Source organism: Tetrao urogallus, assembly GCF_951394365.1.
Source record: "Tetrao urogallus genome assembly, chromosome: 6".
NCBI lineage: Eukaryota > Metazoa > Chordata > Aves > Galliformes > Phasianidae > Tetrao > Tetrao urogallus.
This window is the reverse complement of record NC_136819.1, coordinates 28,481,420-28,499,889: the sequence shown is the minus strand read 5'-3', so window position 1 is coordinate 28,499,889 and position 18,470 is coordinate 28,481,420. Positions and strand designations below refer to the sequence as shown.

Genomic DNA, 18,470 nt, shown 5'->3' with positions numbered 1-18,470 from the left:
ACGGGCTGCCACAGATCCTGTGTGAGCAGCACGCACCTCAGCTGAGTGCTGAGGCCCTGCTCCCCTCCTCTTCCTTCCGCCCTCAGCAGGTGAGCGTGCCGGAAACCACACAGAGGGAGGAAAGCAGAGTTTCCAGTTCTCTAGGCAGGGGTGCTGCTATGTATTTTCGGTATACAAATATATATATATTTTTTTCCACAAAAGTGTTGGTTTGGGTCAACAAGGCTATTTTAAGATGGGTTTTGCGTTTCCTCCATAAGGGGCCGTTCCTTGAGGCAGTGTTACAGCACCATCTGGTGGGTCCCAGGAAGCTTCGAGCAGCAAAGGAGCCCCGTGCTGCTTGCTGCCAATGGCCGCAGCACTGCCAGAAGAGGGGCTGGGAGCATGCAGCCCTCTGCAAGCAGAGCCCTGTCCCCGGCACACCAGCCCTCAGCAAGGGCTCTCGGAGATGAGAATACTCCTTAACTTCCTAACCACTGCCTCATCTGGCCCACAGGCGTCTGCAACTCCAAATTAAGGCTACAGGAGCATCTGCATATTTTGACACTTTCAGCTAGACTGGCAGGTGCTCACAGTCGTGAAAAGCATGACCTCTTACACCTTACCCATGCCAGCCATATCTGAAGGCCTCTGAAACACAAGGAGAAATCAACTGCCTTAGAACTGCTGAGTGCTAGCTGTTGGGCAATAGAAAATAAGCATGCATATACGGTTCCACCTTGCCTGATCTCAGTCTCCAGTGATGCATCTCATGTACACACACACACACACACACACACACACACACACACACACACCACAAATAGAAGCACGTTGATTCGCATCTTTCTAGCTCACTGCCAAATACCCATGCAGCACACAGGTTTTCTAAGATGGAGAAAGAGATTCAACCCTTGTTACGATAAATTGCCGCTACACCACACCAGAGCATCACTCAATCCCAATCAAACTCTTTATTTTAAGCCCCTGATTAATCTTGAAGAGTGGCTTTTACCTTACACTCTTACCTCTCCCTCATCACTCACTCACATGTAGGCCCAGTAAATCAGGAGCAGTGATCATCCTTTGGACGTCTTGAGTCCACCCAGACCTATAGAGCTGCCATTACCTAGCATTTCACTACAGCACGTTGTTTGGTGTTGTTTTAACCAAAACCTCCAGCGTGTTAGGCCATGCCCTTTCCTTTTGGTTCTTTCCAGGTGCAGGCCTGGAGTGGCTCCATACATGGAGTCAGCGTATCTGCTGCATCCCCACTATTAACTAATGTGCAGAGCACCTTGCTTGTGTGCCCCCCAGCTGCAACTGTAGTAGGCAGGTCAGCGCCAACCTGACTGGGAAATGCACTAAGTTGCACAGTCTGTCAGGCAGATTCCCAGCACCACATCTCCCACTCAAACCAAACAGCTTCCTGAGAGATGGCTACTTAAACTGGAAAAGTCTGAGTCAGCCTCAGTCCAAACATTTCCCAGCTCCAGGCTGCTTCCCAGCACATGTGGGCAATGCCCACCACTGCCAGGCCACCTGGCTCTGAGGCCTCACAGCTTAGATTGCCTTTCTGTAGAAGTTAGCCTTGCCTTCAGCTGCTCTTATTGAAAGGGGTTGCTCCCTGGGGCTATTATACCTCCTAAGGGACACAAAGATTGTATTTAAAAAAATAACATAGACACACCAACTGCTGTACAATTCATAGAGAAATAGACACTACCTACACTATTAAAAATAAAATAATAAAAAAAGAACATATTAAAAAGCAATCCTGAAGCCCCTGTGCATTCTTGCTCATAAAATGAATGGCAAATGTCCTTCTGCAAGAGTATGTTCAGAGCTGAAGAGGTGAGGCTGGCAATTACAGTGGCATCTGTTCCCAGCACAAGAGCTACTAGCAGTATTTCTTAGGACTATGCTACTTACTCCACTTCTTACTCCCAAACACCCTGCTGGCCCTACAACTACGCCCAGCTTTGACTGGATGTATAGGGCTACAAGCAGCTTCTAGGAAACTCATGGGTGAGAATGAAGAGTAGCATCTTGAAAAGAGCTGGAGAATTTAGGGAAACGCACATTATATAACCCTTAAGAGGTAGGAAAGGATGGCAAGCATACTTAATGAAGATGTCTGGTAACCTATTTTGTACATTTCACAGAATCACAGAATCACAGAATTGTAGGGGTTGGAAGGGACCTCCAGAGATCATCGAGTCCAACGCCCCTGCCAAAGCAGGTTCCCTACAGCAGGTCGCACAGGTAGGCATCCAGGCAGGTCTTGAACATCTCCAGAGAAGGAGACTCCACCACCTCCCTGGGCAGCCTGTTCCAGTGCTCCGTCACCTCACTGTCAAGAAGTTCTTGCGCATGTTTGTGCGGAACTTCCTATGCTGCAGTTTCCAGCCGTTCTCCTCTTTCTCCTCACTCTGAACCACACTTCTATTTCACATCAGTTTTCATATGAACTTTTTTTCTCTTCTGAGAGGAACCAAAGCCCTTCCATGCCCATCCCATGACTCCACAAGCAGTGGTCGCAAGTTCAGCCACCAGATGGCACAAGTCAGATGAACCAGTTCAATGAGGAATTCTGGCCTTTGCTGCAGGCACATTCCCAGCCTGCTCCTGCCATCTTGCTTTTCAACTACAGGTCAACATCCTCAATAACCACCATTTGCTTTGCTTTTCTAACCTGCAAACTGCTATCACCTCAACCACACAACTTAAAACAAGTTTAAAAAGCAGAAGACTTTTATTAGTATATATAGCAATTCAAATCTATGGATAGACTGGGCTTTAGGTTCAGAAATAAGATGCATTTCTGGTTGCAAGCACAACAAAAATTATTAACTTGTGTATAACCTCAAAGTATATGAGGTGGGGGAGGGGTTAGAAGGAGATAGGGGCATTATTTGGCCTACATTCACCTTAATTATTGCCACTGCTGAGAGAATCAGGAGAACATTATGGAACAGGACTGATGATGTACAACAAGGAATAAAAAATGAATAGCAACATTCACAGACTCTATTTAAATTACATGCAAGGTAATCAAGGAACTCAAGGTCTCCAGTATTGTGCTTGCCAATCTCAAAGGTGCTAGGCTGGGCAGTGGACATTCTGGAAGGTTTTTGGTAAGGTCACAAACTTAACAAAGTAAGCAACACAGACACTTAAAGACAACAGAGCATATCCCAGCTTTCCCAACAGTGACGCAACATGAAATTCCTTCAGAAAGTAATTCCTATTTGTTCATTCCGTGTTTTCTGAAGCGTTAGTTTATTCGGATAACAGCATGCCAAACATGCAAACATGATGAGCAATAGCTTGCAACAGTAAAAGTATCTGTCTGGAAGCCTTAGAAAAAGAAATGTAGCATATGTAATAAAAGAATTCCTGGATTTGTATTTCAAATATTGCAAATGGTTTTACTTACAGGAAAATCCCAGTATCTTTTGCATGTTTGGCTGTTGGTCCTTCGGTTGAATGGGTGGACAAAATCAACCACACAAACATATCTACAAGGACAGCAGAGATACTATTATTTCATTGATTCAAACGCATTTCTGAGCCACTGATGGCCACAACAAGAGTCCTTCCCAGTTGAAGGATCTGATCAGTTACTTGTGGTAACTGGGTTCTAAGTTACATTTCATTTGTTTCTGTAAGGATACACCTTCAAATAAGTTTCCTTATGATCAGATCCCCAAGACTGCTACCAAGTAACATTGCTACACAACAGTGTAATGTAAGCCAGAAAAAGGTTTTATTTTACTAGGATTGGTACATTTTAACACACGTAAGACTTTTGAGTTTAATTTACACGTATTTTTTCCAAAAACGCTTCCCTTCTTTGACAATCCAGAAGTTAAAAAAAATCTTATTCCAAATTATAAGAACAAACAGTATCTGCAGTGGAAATTTCTATTAATCAAAACAACTGTGCATTCAGGAGATTTAAAGAAATTATCCTCCTTACCCTTTAACATGATTAACTTTTGCTGTCACAGCTGACTATGCTTTACCTGGGCTTTTTTGCTGCTGTTCTTTACTAAAATAACTTTCTGTTCCATCGAGACTATTGCTAGTCATACACACAATACTCAGTATCATACTTCTTGGTATGAAAACTATGCCACTTTTATAAACATTAAAAACATGGACATGCATACTGACATTTCTGTGCAGTTTTATGGAGTCACCTGTCAAATAAGGCCTCTACATACAATATCACATACTAGTGAATTACTGGAAAATTAGTATAATGGATTCGCAATAACCCTGACACCTGGATGGGATGACTCATTTAACAGGAAAATCCAGCTTTTATTACTGGTTAGCATTGTCTTGATTCACTAGCCAAACGTACAATATTCAACTGGCCAAGGTGTATTCCTGAAAGTCTGTTGCAAACTAAGCATATTACCAAGGTCAATTAAAGCTGGAACTTAAACAGCCTCTTAAGCCAAGCAATGGGGAAAAAAAGTGAACTCTAAACTAAATTCAGCTGGTCCATTCATACTCGCACAGAAAAGTAGCCACAGAACTTTAAGGAATAAAATGTATACTTCCCGTTCCTGGACTCCATATCAAGGACAAAAGATAACATACTATTTTGGAAGTCAAAGGCCTTGAAGGTGGAGGGGAATCTGGGGGCAGGAGAGGGCGAAAGCAGCGTATTGTCTCATCCCATTACCTCAGCATTATGTGTACGTAATATATCTATAATAGAAACGTTTACTAATAGCAGGAAAAATAAACAACAAAAAAGACTTCCCACTCCAGACTTCACTGAAAGGAGAAAGCTGACAGCCCCTCCTCACAGAGACGGCCTATTTGATGACAGGCACTTTGGCAATGTAAAAGGAGGTTACCTTTCCATCACGTTAACTCTTCCCCTCCCAGTTCTCATGTGTAATTTGTCTCAAGTCTTCAAGAAACTTGAATCAAATTAAATGTATTAATACACCTCTAAGAGCAGGTTAACTACGGCTGTGAGCAGAGCTCGACCTAGAACGAGATTTTCTTTTAGAAGAGGAGGGAGATGGGGAAGAAGCTGGCAAGCTGGAGCGGTGACTCTTCTGGGAGTAGCTCTTCTTAGGTGTACGGCTGCGAGAACGAGAGCGGGAGCGGGACCGGGATCGAGAGCGAGACCTCGACCTGGACCTGGATCTGGACCTGGACCTGGATCTGGACCTGGACCGGCTGTATGACCTCGAAGATCCTGTAGACTTGGACTTGCTGCGAGACCTTGAGTAACTCCTCGATCGAGATCTGCTTCTAGAGAAACACGATTAAAAGCTGTAGCCTCATCTCCCACTAAGTTTAAAATACTCAACGGCCATTTCAGTTCTCAGCTGCTTTGTACACACAGCACTTCCAGCTGAACATCTGAACACTTTGCACTGCATTCAGTTACTTCAGAGAACAGCTAAGTTTCTATTATGTTCTGAAAAACAGTATCTTCTCAGTCCAAGGACAGCAGAAACTGCTAGCCATAACATTCTCTGATACCCTGACAAAACAGAACTGCCTAATGAAAGGTGCCTGCCTTCCTCCCTTTCTACCCTCCTACTCTCTTCCCTCCTGTTCTCCTGGAGCAGACAAACAAGTTTGAGCCATTTATTGACAAAAGTAAAGAAACAAAAATTCCTATATGTGATATTTGTTCTTTCTAGAAACATCTATGTGAACTACTCAGTGTTTTTCCACAATACTAAAAAAGTCTCCAAAAGCACCAACACCACCACACTTTAAGGCTCAGGAGTTTAGCACAATCTCTCTTTTTCATGGGGAAAAAATAAAAAAGCTTTTATTTTTAAGAGACTTAATTAAAGAGCTACAGCTAATCTGCTTGGGTTTTTTTTAAGACTAAATGGCAGAACTGTTTTAGGAATAATCCATAGAAGCTAACATTTTCTTATATTCTCATGAAAAGAGTGCTTTTCACAACAATTTTCACAGGCCTGTGAAGCAGCTTTCTAATAAATTAAAAGGATTCTAATGCCAAAATTCATAGCTTCTGATCTTTTTATTTAAGTGTTTTATTTTTTAAAATCTTATTCTTGTGTGTTCTATATAGCCTATTTTCAGCAAGTCAGTTCTTACGCAAATCTATTTACAATGCTAGAAAGTGGCTCTCTGCTGTGGTATCTGGCTTGGGGCCAAAGAATTAGATAACTAAACTTTGGCGTGAAAATAACCTGAATCCATGCCCTCAGCAGAATTTTACCTCGTCAGGCAACATACCTATGCCTCCTGTGATCCTCAATCAGTTTAATTCTGCGTCCATTCAGCTCAGTGCCATCCAATTTTTCCAGTGCACTCTTCATATCGCTGTAAGATGCAAATTCCACAACCCTGTGTACCGTAAAAAAGACAAAGTTACAAAGTTACAAAGCAAGGAGAATAACTTTAGGCTTTTTAAAATCTGTTGATTCACAGCTTCATGTTTGATCTTCTCTAAGCTACTTTTTAACTTGATGACAGGGAAATATAACCCTAACAGTCCTATTGACATTCATACCTTTTACATCTTCTCATACATTACTGTAACTCTCATCTGCAGTGATGTGATAAAAATCCAAGAAGCTAATGAAACCTGCACCGACTGTGGAAAAACCTTCAGTTCTCCACTAAACTGCGTTTTAAAGCTGTCCAAGGAATAAAAACTTGTAAAGCCTGCCGCTCCGTTTAGATTTTTAACAGCGAATAAGCAGAGTCCCCTCTTTTTCCCACCTCTTTTCCTTGGTTATGTTCATTCTCACAATTCTGCCTGCTGAAACAGCTGCAAGATACTGGCTGATATTTTTGCCTCAGAATTAGTTCATAAATGATTACACATAAGCAGCTAAGACTACAAAACCCAACGGTTACGTTTCTCCCTTCTCTTTCTGTTCTGACATTGGCTTCATTCTCAAGAGATGGAGTTCAATGCTACTTCTGACCTCCTGTTTACTGACAGGTTTATTATTTTTAATTGGAGAAACTTCAGCCAGTTTAAGCCAGACTATGTAGCTAGGTTTCATTTCTTTTTGCATTACAGGAACAATGATCTTGTTTTCAACAGCTTCTGCTTTTGTATACATTTATAGACAAACATGAACTTACCCTTCATTCCTATTGTTTCTGTGTGCATCCACATAGGTGACCTCCCCTGCTTTTCTCATGACATCTTTCAAGTCCTGCAGCAAAAGTTAGCATTTCAGCCTTAAACAGGACACAGAAGTCAGCTAGCAACAGATAAATATCCTCTTAGAACTTTCTCCTCGAAAACCGCATAATGCTTTACTTTCTCTCTACATATACTAGCAAAATCAGTTTCTGAAGCTCAGTCTAGGTAACAGAAGCTATATATTGAAAGAATCTCTCACTCACAACTACGCAGAATAAAATATTGCTTTTAAAATAGTCCTGCATCACAGAAAGAGCTGTTATGGGAATAGTGCAATATTTGAAACACTAACGTATACACTGCATCAGAACTACACCTGACAGGAAGCAACACAGCATTAAATGCAAGTTTTCATTCTGAGGACTAATGGCCCAGTTGAGTGAATTTCAATACGCTTAGACAAATTCATTCTATATGCTCTCCTCCCCCAACTTCACAATAAAATTAAATGCAAATAAGTTTAACTAGTCTACAAATAATAACTTTACAAGAGGATTTCTTTCCTTAGATATCACTAGAATATTCCATCACGCTACAGTGCCATGTCAAGGACACCCTTGCACTTAACAGAGGCTGAACTTGCAGGCACCACGACATTGTTTGCTCCAGAGCAGCATAAAGCACAAAAAATAAAAGGTCACTACAAATCTAAATATTTGTGTAACTCAAAACAGCACCGTTGCCAAACTGTATCTGGTATTTGACAGCCCCGGACTACTTACCGCAGCTCGCCACAAGTGGCAGATGATATAAGGTACCTTAAGCAAAGAGTTGTCTGTCCATTACCTAGCTGGCCAAGAGGAACTCTCTTACATGAGAAAGGCAGACTGATGGCTCATAGCAATATGCTTCACGGAGGTACCAGAGGCCCTGAAAGCACTGGACATAGTCTCCAGAAGTGGCTAAAGAACCCGAGGATGATCTGTGCTAGCCAATCGAGATCAAACCCAGGCAAACCAAGATCTAGATCGCCAAAAAACAGGAGTGTCACAGGAACCAAAAGGAAAATTCAGAACAGGCCAAACCCTAATTTCAGTCACTGAAAACCCCCAAATCTTTGCTTCTTTCTCCTCCACACAAGAAAAATGAGGGTTAACCAAATCAAGGTTGTTAGAAGAGGTTCAAAACACACTTGGTTAGAAATATGCTTGAAGAAGAAAAGACTAGAAAACAAAAAGCCAAGAAAAACTTTAGAATATTTCCCACAGGATATAGGAAGGCTCAGTTTTAGCTCATTTTTTTAATTAGAATCCAATAGTTTAATTTTAAAAACTGGCACAAGCAAGCTAGCAGATATTTCCCTTGTTTCACGTGTGCTTCTAACAAAGAAACTTTATTTTAATAGCAAATGAAAAGTGGACCCAAAGTAATACTCCAACCTCAGCATCTTTAGCCCAATTTAGAGGTAAGAGCAACATTTGGGCTCTGCTGAAGTCAACAAAGGTTTAACCAGACCAAGATCGGTCAATCAAGAGAAAGTTTAAAAATGTTAAACTACAGCATCACTTTCTGACTTAAAAATGTAAGTTTTTAAAAAGGGGGGCACCCTTGCCAGAGTTGACACAATATGTGGAATCCTAAAGAGCATCATCATGAATTGTCATTTGTGATAGCAACATCAATGTGATTAAGATGCCAAAATTGTTACTCAGAAGAGACTAGTGTGCAAGATCCATAGAATATCAGGTATTATGAGGGGAATATTTTAAAGTTATCTAGTTTTATTTAGCAACAACAAAAAGTAGTAATGGAATGGCCAAATTTTATCCTAAGTCTGTTGTTCTGGTTCACCTCAAACAGCACCAGAACACCCTGTTGTCCTTAGCATCAGAAGAAAATAAATGTAGGACAACCATAAATAGGAAGTGCACATATTAAAATTACATTCTTACATAACATAGATCTAATTTTCCCAACTGCTTGAAAATAGACAGATGCAAAAAAAAACTAATGAGAGCCACTGGAAAGCTCTGAACATGCAGAAACGCATTTACTAAAATAAGGAGGATTCTGACAGAACAACCTACTACGTATGAAATTACCTACTGACAAGACACTCAGCAGTTTAGAAAAGCTGATCTGAAGCTGGTTTTTTTGTGGTGGTGTTTTGCCATTTTGTTTTTCAATATCTCAATACAGTCATTTTCAAAGGAGGCAGAAGTTCTCAAAGCACGGGGATATGCACACACCAAAGACGAAACCATGCACGTAAGTTTTAAAGCCTGGTTCCATATCGATTGTGGCTGCTAGAAGGGATTAGAAAGGAGTAAGAATGCTCCTACTGTTAATGCATTACATACTTGAATCTGCTGTGTAAGTAGCAGAGCTAAAAGAAGTTAAAGGGCTACAGTCAGTAGGAAAACAGTACAGCTTCAAAGCAGAACAAGGCACATGCACTTTAGGTTCAAACGACCTCTAGGCAGGAATCAAGAAGTAAAGTCTCTTATGGTGACAGATGTGTATATAAAACAGTCATTCAAACATTTAATTGAATCCTACAGAATCATTACTATGAAATCTGCATTGGGTGAGCTCCAGTCTAAAACAGTAAGTATACATAAAGCCATTATAAATATTTACAAGTAAAAGAAAGTTACAAAAGAGTTCATTTTTTTCCAAGTTATAAACTTAACAGCATTATAGGATTTACTCTCTAACACTATTCTAGCTTAGTTCTCCAGTCCCTACTATCATTTTCAAATATTGTTTTGTTTGCTTAATAGAAACTCACATGCATAACTGCACGTGAATAATAGAATACCCAGAAGTAATTTAGATTGGATTTACTTACTCATTACATCGACTCAGAAGCTGTCTTTTCAGTTATTTGGCACATACTACAACTGTACAGTTACAAGCTTTTCAAACCTATCATGCAGAAGAACAAACCTAGTTTTGCCATTTATCTGTACCCAAGTTCTTATGGCACACAACAGCTGAGCTCCAGGCAACAAGACGGCCTCCTCATGTGGACCTCCTGCAAGACCAAGCCTTGGAGCATTCAACACTTTCTACCACGTTTGTCAGTGCACTACTTAGGTCTGTTTACTCAGAATATAAAGGTTAATGAACAAGACTGAAATGCACTTGCCATCCACCGTAAGTAAAAAGCATCTGCTTTACACTTCCTATATAGACTGCATGCTATGGAGAACAAGTGAAGAAATTGAACATGCAGTTATTCTGTCTTAAAGCCAGCTAGAAAAGAAAAAAGAACATAGCAAAAGGGAAAACAACAGAAAAGTGGTAAGAAAGCTGCAAAAGATGATGACTGAAAGGGATTATTTTTAGTATCTACAGTAAGCACACTTTACACAGTAGCTTTCTTAAGACTTTTTTATTAATGATGCATTATGACTTCTCAATCATGCATCACACCACAAAGATATTTTGTAAAACAGGACCATAAATTTCAATCAGAACAAAGGCATGCACTTCCAGGTAGAATAACACAAAAGAATGACACGGTTTAAATAGATGCCATTCTTCAGTAATTTAGAAAAATTCTAAAGTCTTTCAAAGTTCTATCAGTTGGCAAATACAAGTAAGCACAAATAGATCCTCAACTATAAAATCTATTTACTGAACTATTTACACAGCTTTGAAACTCAAGTCTTGCTTTGAATACTGACTTTATCACTGATTTTTTTGCCTACTTTTTTATTTATAATAAATATTTATGATGGCTTTAATAAAAATTTCAGCTGAGAGCAGAAACTTTCAGGGTAGGAAAATGAAGAAAATAAAGATGATAACTCACCTGCCAGCTGATACGGGACGAAAGGTTTTCCACTATGATCCTGTGTTCAGTGCGAACAGGCGGTCCATAGCGGCTACAAGAGTTCAGAGAGAAAACAAACATCAAAGTTTCAGTGTAAGGAATTTAGAACTTCAGACATTAAATGTTTTCTTTACTTTCCTGCAAGGTTTGAGTCAAGCATTTCCCTTGTAGAGGGACTGCAGATTTGATTCTCTCTAGTCGACAACATAACTAAGGGTCCGCTACAAGAACAGAAGTGCAACTAGGGGAATAAAAAGGATTTTGATGATGAATTTTATGCAAATGCAGCCAATATAGCTGTCATTTTTCTAGATATACTGAAATATGCGCATAATAAAATGAAAGTACTTTAAAGAGAATTAGTTTAATTTGGGTAGGGATCTTAATTTGTGCTTCTAAATGCCAAGTCACTTGTGAACAGTTATTTATGCCACCACGATCTATATTCAGTGTTCTTGTGGGTAGAAATACTTACAAGGACCCTTTCAAAAACAAGAACGTGGCTTAAAAGTATTCAAACAGAAAAGAACAGCGAGACATCTGGAAATACACTGCCCTCGCAGGTCACTGTTGACCATAATCCTAGTCATTCTGAATCCAAAGGGATCTGGGAGCTATGACAAACATACATCAGCCTTTTGATAAGTAATCCAGGACTTCTGACAATGACAGTACTTCATATTGCTACAAAGATTTAAGAACTAAGAATGCCAACCTTAGAGCAAATTGTTCTTATCTTCTCCTCCCAAAAACCACAATCCTAAATCGCGTGTATGGATTCGTACATTGAAGCACAGGCAATTTCATTTCAGTGCATACCTCAAAGTGTGCCAATTTTTTTCAGAACATCCAGATCTTCAGGGCATTTAAACACAGGTCCCAGAGTCCCAAAACTGGCAGGCTGAGTTTCATCTTTCCATTACTGCAAACCTTTTCCTGTCTGGCACTGGCAGTCTGACACCATGAACATGACTACAGCGTCAGATGCCCACGACCTTCAATCCCACTTCCTACTTTAAAAGTCCACTTTTAGCCTGGACCTCAGATCAATTATAACTCCTCAAGGCTACTGCCACTGAAGAAAACACAATCTAATTAGCATACTTGCATATGCAAATTAGATGTTCCCGACACTGGTTTGTATCTGGCTGCCTTTGAAAGAAACGCAGAGGTTTTTGTCACTTAAATCTTTCATATGCTACTCTGTGTAGGCCACAGTCATGCTTATACAGAGTAAATTGCTTCATGCATATCTACTTTGGATGGGCAGACATAAAGCACAGACGTGCAGTGCAGTTCTGTGAAATCTACGTGAATGTGATGAACGTCACAAAATCCATTGCAACGTGGCACAAGATTCACCACTGGCTCAATTCACTGAAAGTAAACACTTCCATGAATATTCCATGTCTACTACAGGTATTCCAGATACGAGCTATACCCGTTTCTCAGATTCCCCTGTTGACCAGAGGTTCTCCTTCAGCACGGAATCTGTCCAGCCACCAAACACAGTATTTAAATGCTTCTGCATGTGCTAATTACCTTGAAACCTGGTCGTGCTTCTGAAATGCTGTTCCCTTTGTATGTTGTACCAAAGTAAGCATTTTGATAACCATACAACTGGAAATGTGACAGCTTGGTTAGACAGCAAATACCTTGGAGAACTACTGGTTTACAGTCACTCTACTTGCCTGTAAGCTCATTTTAATGACAGAAGCCTCGATAGAGCGGCTCTGGCATTTTTCTCAATTTAGTGTTAAGTCAGGCAACTCCACTGCAGCATTATTCCTTCACATCATTTATGCAGTGGTAGGAAACGAGACCAACGCAGTGCTCACAACGTGGAGAGGGAGCTTTTCCAAAGATGTGTGTGAATCTCCATTGAGCAGTTAAACCGCTTTAAAGACCGCATTCTCCTCAGCCGGAGGAAGTAATGGATCTCCAGTGTTAGCGAACATAGTATCTCTTTCGTGAAGCAACACAAAGAAAACAGTGCTGGATCCCCAGCTCCAGCTATCACTACAAAATAGCACTGCAGCACACTTCTTCTGCTTGAGGAAACAGACCACCTACCTAGATCCACTCTGCGAGTAATAACTGAACCGCTGTGCGAATCTGCCCCTTCCTCTTCTGGCTCGAGCATGCTCAATCGTGACCCTTACGATAGCAACAGAACAAACAAAAAGACAAAACAAAATGCATACTTTTAAGTATTTGACACTGACTGAAACATTTCCTAACTGGAAGCATGTGTGAACAAACAAGAAGCGTCTTGCCCTGACGAGCAATACTTAATAATACAGTCATCAGCCTTCCTTAAAGAGGCAGAACAATAGTGTTCTCCTGCTCCATTCATCCCACTCAGACTTTCATGAAAATGGTCCCGGGTCTGTAATTTGGGTTGATTTACCAAATTTAATTGAAACAGAGCCCAAAATTAATCATAGAATGAAAAAGATAGCAAAAAAGAGCTACGGTGACCTAATAACTTAAAAACAGTTCCCAAAATCAAAACAAAAGTTATGTAACATCAAGGGCTGCTCTGAAAGTTATGCCTCCTGTTTTATGATGTCAGCTCATGACATGAGTGGCAGATGCTGGTAGTATAGCAGCAGAGGCTAAACCTTCCCACCAATATTCCATGACATGTTGTTGCTGTGTGACAGGCGGCAGCAGAGGAGCAGTCTGACAGAATGGTGTCTGACGTGGAAGTGTGGATGAAGCAAAGGTGTGTCTGCATGAATTCCTCCATGCAGAAAAAATTGCATCCACTGAAACTCATCAACGCTTGCTGAACATTTATGGAGACCAGACAGTGGGTGTGAGCACAGTTTCAGCAGTAGTGACAGTGGGTCATCTCTGCTGATGCAGATTTTTGCAAGCATGACACACAGTTCCTCGTTAAACACTGGCAAAAATACACAGCTAGTGTAGAGATTATGCCAAAAAACAGCGTTTTGTAGCTGAGAATTTGTTCTATTAAATACTATTATCGTGCTCTTTGCATCTGCTGTAGTTTCCATGGAAACAAATAGCAGGCACTATTTTTGGAGCGACCTACATATAATCACTCTTGTCTGCCTAGCTGCCAAAGGGCAACACTCCAAATGATATCAGGATTACCATCAACTTCTTTTCTGAAGCCAACAGATTCAAACGAATCTCTTCAGATAGTCATGGAAGGTGTATCCCATCTCAGAGCCACAACAAACAGGTGTGAGCAGGAGCAAACGTGCCACATCTAGATGCTAAATACTCACGGGCAAATAGTCAACCTTACCTTTCATCACACAACTCTTTTCCATTCAGTTCATAAATTGCATCATCAGCATCTCTGTGGTCTTCAAATTCCTACAAAAGACATGGGAATAAACAACCTTTCCCACTCAGTGTACTAGAAAACACGCTTTCTTTATAAATGTGCAACTTCTGCTGCAAAAACTTTGAACAAGGAAGTGGACTCCTAGTACATTTACAGCTGAAAGCCCAACATGTCCCCATCCACAAGCATTTCTGCCTCTACCCTGCACACTTCTTTTGCCTCCCTAAGCTATTTCAGTACAGCAATTTGTGAGATCCATGTAAAATAAATTAAAACATTTGGTTTCATACAGAAATATATTTTTATACAGAAATACATTTTTGGGCAGGAGCAAGGATTTTAAGCGATATAGTTTTAAATCACAGCCCTACATGCAGGGAAGCACTATACAAAAATAACAGCTCGAGCTGATCCAATTGCAACCAAAAGCAGAAGAAATGCACACTTCCAAAACCTTCTTAAGAATCCTTACTGAATTGGCAAAGAAACAGTAAGCCAGAAATAAAGAAAAAGCCCTTCTGATTTTTTTCTAATTCAGCTCACTGATCTGGAAGAATGGTTCTTGTGTAAGAAGAGTAAGAAAGATAAATCCCTCTTCAATACTGGCAATCAGTGGTGTGGATCAGCTGCGATGTGCAATTCCCTAGACTGCTGCAACGGAATTTGCTGCTTCACTTTTGGCAGCAATGCTGCTTTAGTCAGCTTGAGTAGACCCTGCCCACTATCCAGCCCGCTGCTTCTTGGCAAGGCTGTTTATACTGCTCTGCAGGAAACTAGGTCAAGAAACCTATCCAGATGAAAAACTGCACACTTGCTGCAGGGAGGGGGGGCGAAAAGATTGTTATTTTTTCAAATATATCAACTTCTCAGGTAGGTTTATCACGTGGCTGAGCAACTGTGCTAATGCCGTATGAGGACAAGAGAAGAAAGGGAAGAAAGAAAGCAATAAGAACAAAGTTGGACATGGATTGCTTAAATCAACAGAACATCACAGATGGAAAAAAAAAATAAAATCACAGGACTGCAGCTCAAGAGCATTGAATAGCAGAGAAACAGCTTCTCAAGTCAAAGAAAGCATCTGCTAACTACAAACAGCTTTTCCAGAAGCAATATTGGCTTCAGCTTTCTTCTTCGTTTTGCACTGAAATCTGCTTCATGGCACAATCCTGTAAAATGATGAAGACATTATCTTGGGAGAAATCATTTAGGCCCACCATTTAAGAACATCAGTAGTTAGCATCTACATCTCTCACTGATTTCAGCTAGTTTCTAAAACACTGAATGCCTGCAAGTCTATCTAGCTTTAAATACTAGCTTCATGGCCTGAAATTTGAAAACATTCTGTATTGAAATCTACGGAAAAAGCAAATATAATTTGTTCCAAAAATCAAGAAATGATTCAGGTTAAAACATGTTTTATATTTTAACACTCAACAATGTTGAATAAGAATTGCTTTTAATATATGAAAGGTTTTATAAATGCAGATTTTTAAATAACCAAAACAAAAGTTGAACAGCCACAGCTGGAGTATCTCAAGGGTTAATACTATTCAATGTTTTTATCAATGATCCGGATGAAGAGAACAAATGAGAAACCACCACACAGAGAGATTTTCATAGCCTGAAAGATTGTGCCAACAAGAATTGGAAGCTTTAAAAAAGGTAAAATATAAAGTAATGCACCTGGAACAGATTCATTCCAAGACACAATACAGGCAGGGATCTGAGCAGCTTGGTTATAGCTCTGCTGCAAAGGACATGGGAATCCTCACAGAGTGTAAGCTAAGTGTGAGTCAGCAGTATGGCCTCACAGCAAGGAAAACAAATCATGTCCTGGGCTGCACTAGCAGATCAAGAGATGTGTTTTTCTGCCCTACTTGGCACTTATTTGGCCACACCTGAATGCTGTGTCCAGTTTTGCTCTTTCCAGTTCAAGAAATACTTTGAAAAATTGGAGCAGGACTAGCAGAGGGCCACCAAAGCTGGTGATTTTATGAAGGAAGAAAGGTTCAGGGAGTCGTGTGCATTCAGCCCGGTGAAGAGAAAGGTCAAAGGGGATCTAGTCGGAGTCTTTCAATACCTAAACAGTCACATGGGTGCACAGGACAAATGGCAAAGAGCACAAGCTTCATTGAGGAAAGTTTCTTTCAGTTGCAAGAAAAAAATGTTCCTCCTCATCAGAAGAATTAATATTTCTGAGAGTTATGGCACAATCTTATCACTGAGTTCTGAAAAGAAAATGCCACTACTGGGGATCCAGAGAAGAAAGGAAAGAAGGTTGGCTGACTCATGTACAGCAGTTGAACAGACTTCTTCCCTGAATAAGCCAACAGCCCTACCCCCCAAAAAAAGAGAAGAGATACCCAGCAAAAGGCGACAGAGAAACAGCGGCACATGGAAAGGACACGCTGAAAAATACCCCTCACACTCAACTCTTAGAGCAGCCATCTACTGCCAGATACCAAGAGGAAAGTCGTTGACTGCCAGTAAGCAAAAAGAAATACCTCATAATGTGGTGCACTCAGGAACTGGTATGTGTAGGAGTTAAGAGGCAATATTATTCGAAGCATAAGTAGACAAAGAGTATTTCTTCTTCTTTTCCCATAGCTTCACACTAGGGAATGATCTTGGCAGAACGAATGGCATGAGAGCACGTATGTCACTGTATGAGGGCGGCATAAACCTTCCCAGCTGGAATACAGCACCAGAGAAAGGCTCATTCTCAGAATATAAGAACCAGGCTGATCCACAGCCAGCTTGCAAAGATTCAGACAATAGTTTTAGGTACCCAGAGGTGGGAAAGTAAGATCCAGTAAACTGTGTGTTTCATTTAGTAGTCTGAGAGACACATACGCTTTACGGACATACACCGATGGTGAATACACCTACCTTTAGCTGAGTGACAGTTAAAACTGTGCTGCTTAAGTTCAGCAAGCAACTATTACACACTCGTAGTCTTAGCTAACTACCTTGCTTCTGTGTCAGGTCATTACTTAGAGATATGACCAAAGAAGCCAGAAGTGAAACAGAAATAGAAGTGAAGTCATAAAGACTTCTCCAGGTCAAGACTTTGTTGAGTTTTACGATGCCATAACAGACTATATATACTGTCTTCATAAGTAAGGGATAAAATCTAAATCCCACAGAAGAATGCATTCTGATTCGTAATGCATTTAATGCAGCTAGAACATTTCCAAGACTTTGAGCAAAACCTGGAAGAAAATAAGGAAAAAAGTAACAGAAGGAGAGAAAATTAATCACATCACCTGAAAAACAATGTGAAGTATTTGCCCTTCCTTGACTCCAGCCTAGCAATGTTAGTGCCTCCAAGCAAGAGAAAGTAAGGTATTACTTACCACAAATCCAAATCCATTTTTTAGATGGATTTCCCGTATGCGTCCATAGCCTTTGAAGAACTTCTCCACATCCCGCTCCCGAGCACGTGAGCTTAAGTGCCCAACGAAGACACGGCAGCCACTCATCTTAAGTGTGATGCTACAAAAAAAAAATGTCAGTGTTAGTCAGACTAACAAACTCCGAGTGATTAAGATCGCGTTCACATCTCAGAAAGCCTGGTTAAATGGCATTTGATTGTATCATCCTCAAAGTACCTGTGTTAAAAACCTGACTCTCCTCCACAGCCAGAAGTGTGACAAATTCCTGTCTTGCTGACTTTCAGCAGAACCTGTACAGAACTCCCAGCTTTGTTCTTTTCAGTCATATAACTTAAAGTCCTCTGGTAACTGAATTAATGGTTTCACTAGCTGCTAGACTAGAGAGGCTTTTCCAGCAGACCATAAAGAGAAACAAACAAACTCATTTCCATAAACTGCAAGATGAATTTACAAGGCTAACAGTGGTTAAATACAAAAAATTTAAGAGCTAATAATTGGGATAGAAACATGAAAGAATGCCAAGCTCTTGCTTTCACTGAAATACTACTGCAATTAAAGTTATATTTGTGTTCAAAAGATAAACAGCAGTGATAAAATTATCTCAATTTGCACCAATCATACAATTCTGTTTTCAACAGTCTCTCAAGCTATGAAGAAGCTCTCAGTTGTGACAAGATTTCAACAATGACAAAAAGAAAGGCTATTCTGCATATTCAGATTTTGAAAACTATCTGCTGATCCAAGATGGATCATTTGAGACCTCTTGTGGAAGCCACATCGTTTGCCTTAACTGTATCATCTTTTCAGTGCAAAGGC

The 18,470-nt window shown here is 40.4% G+C and overlaps 1 protein-coding gene across 1 annotated transcript; it reads right to left on the bottom strand.

Moving 5' to 3' along the window:
- Positions 1 to 4,964: 4,964 nt before the first annotated feature.
- LOC306948304 (serine/arginine-rich splicing factor 5-like) lies at positions 4,965 to 17,741 on the bottom strand (the record flags this gene model as incomplete). Its single annotated transcript, XM_079537872.1, has 7 exons — positions 4,965 to 5,262; positions 6,232 to 6,342; positions 7,093 to 7,166; positions 10,917 to 10,989; positions 13,011 to 13,094; positions 14,218 to 14,288; positions 17,616 to 17,741. 7 exons carry the CDS (start codon positions 17,739 to 17,741, stop codon positions 4,965 to 4,967), a joined length of 837 nt encoding a protein of 278 aa, XP_079393998.1.
- Between the last annotated feature and the right edge of the window lie 729 nt (positions 17,742 to 18,470).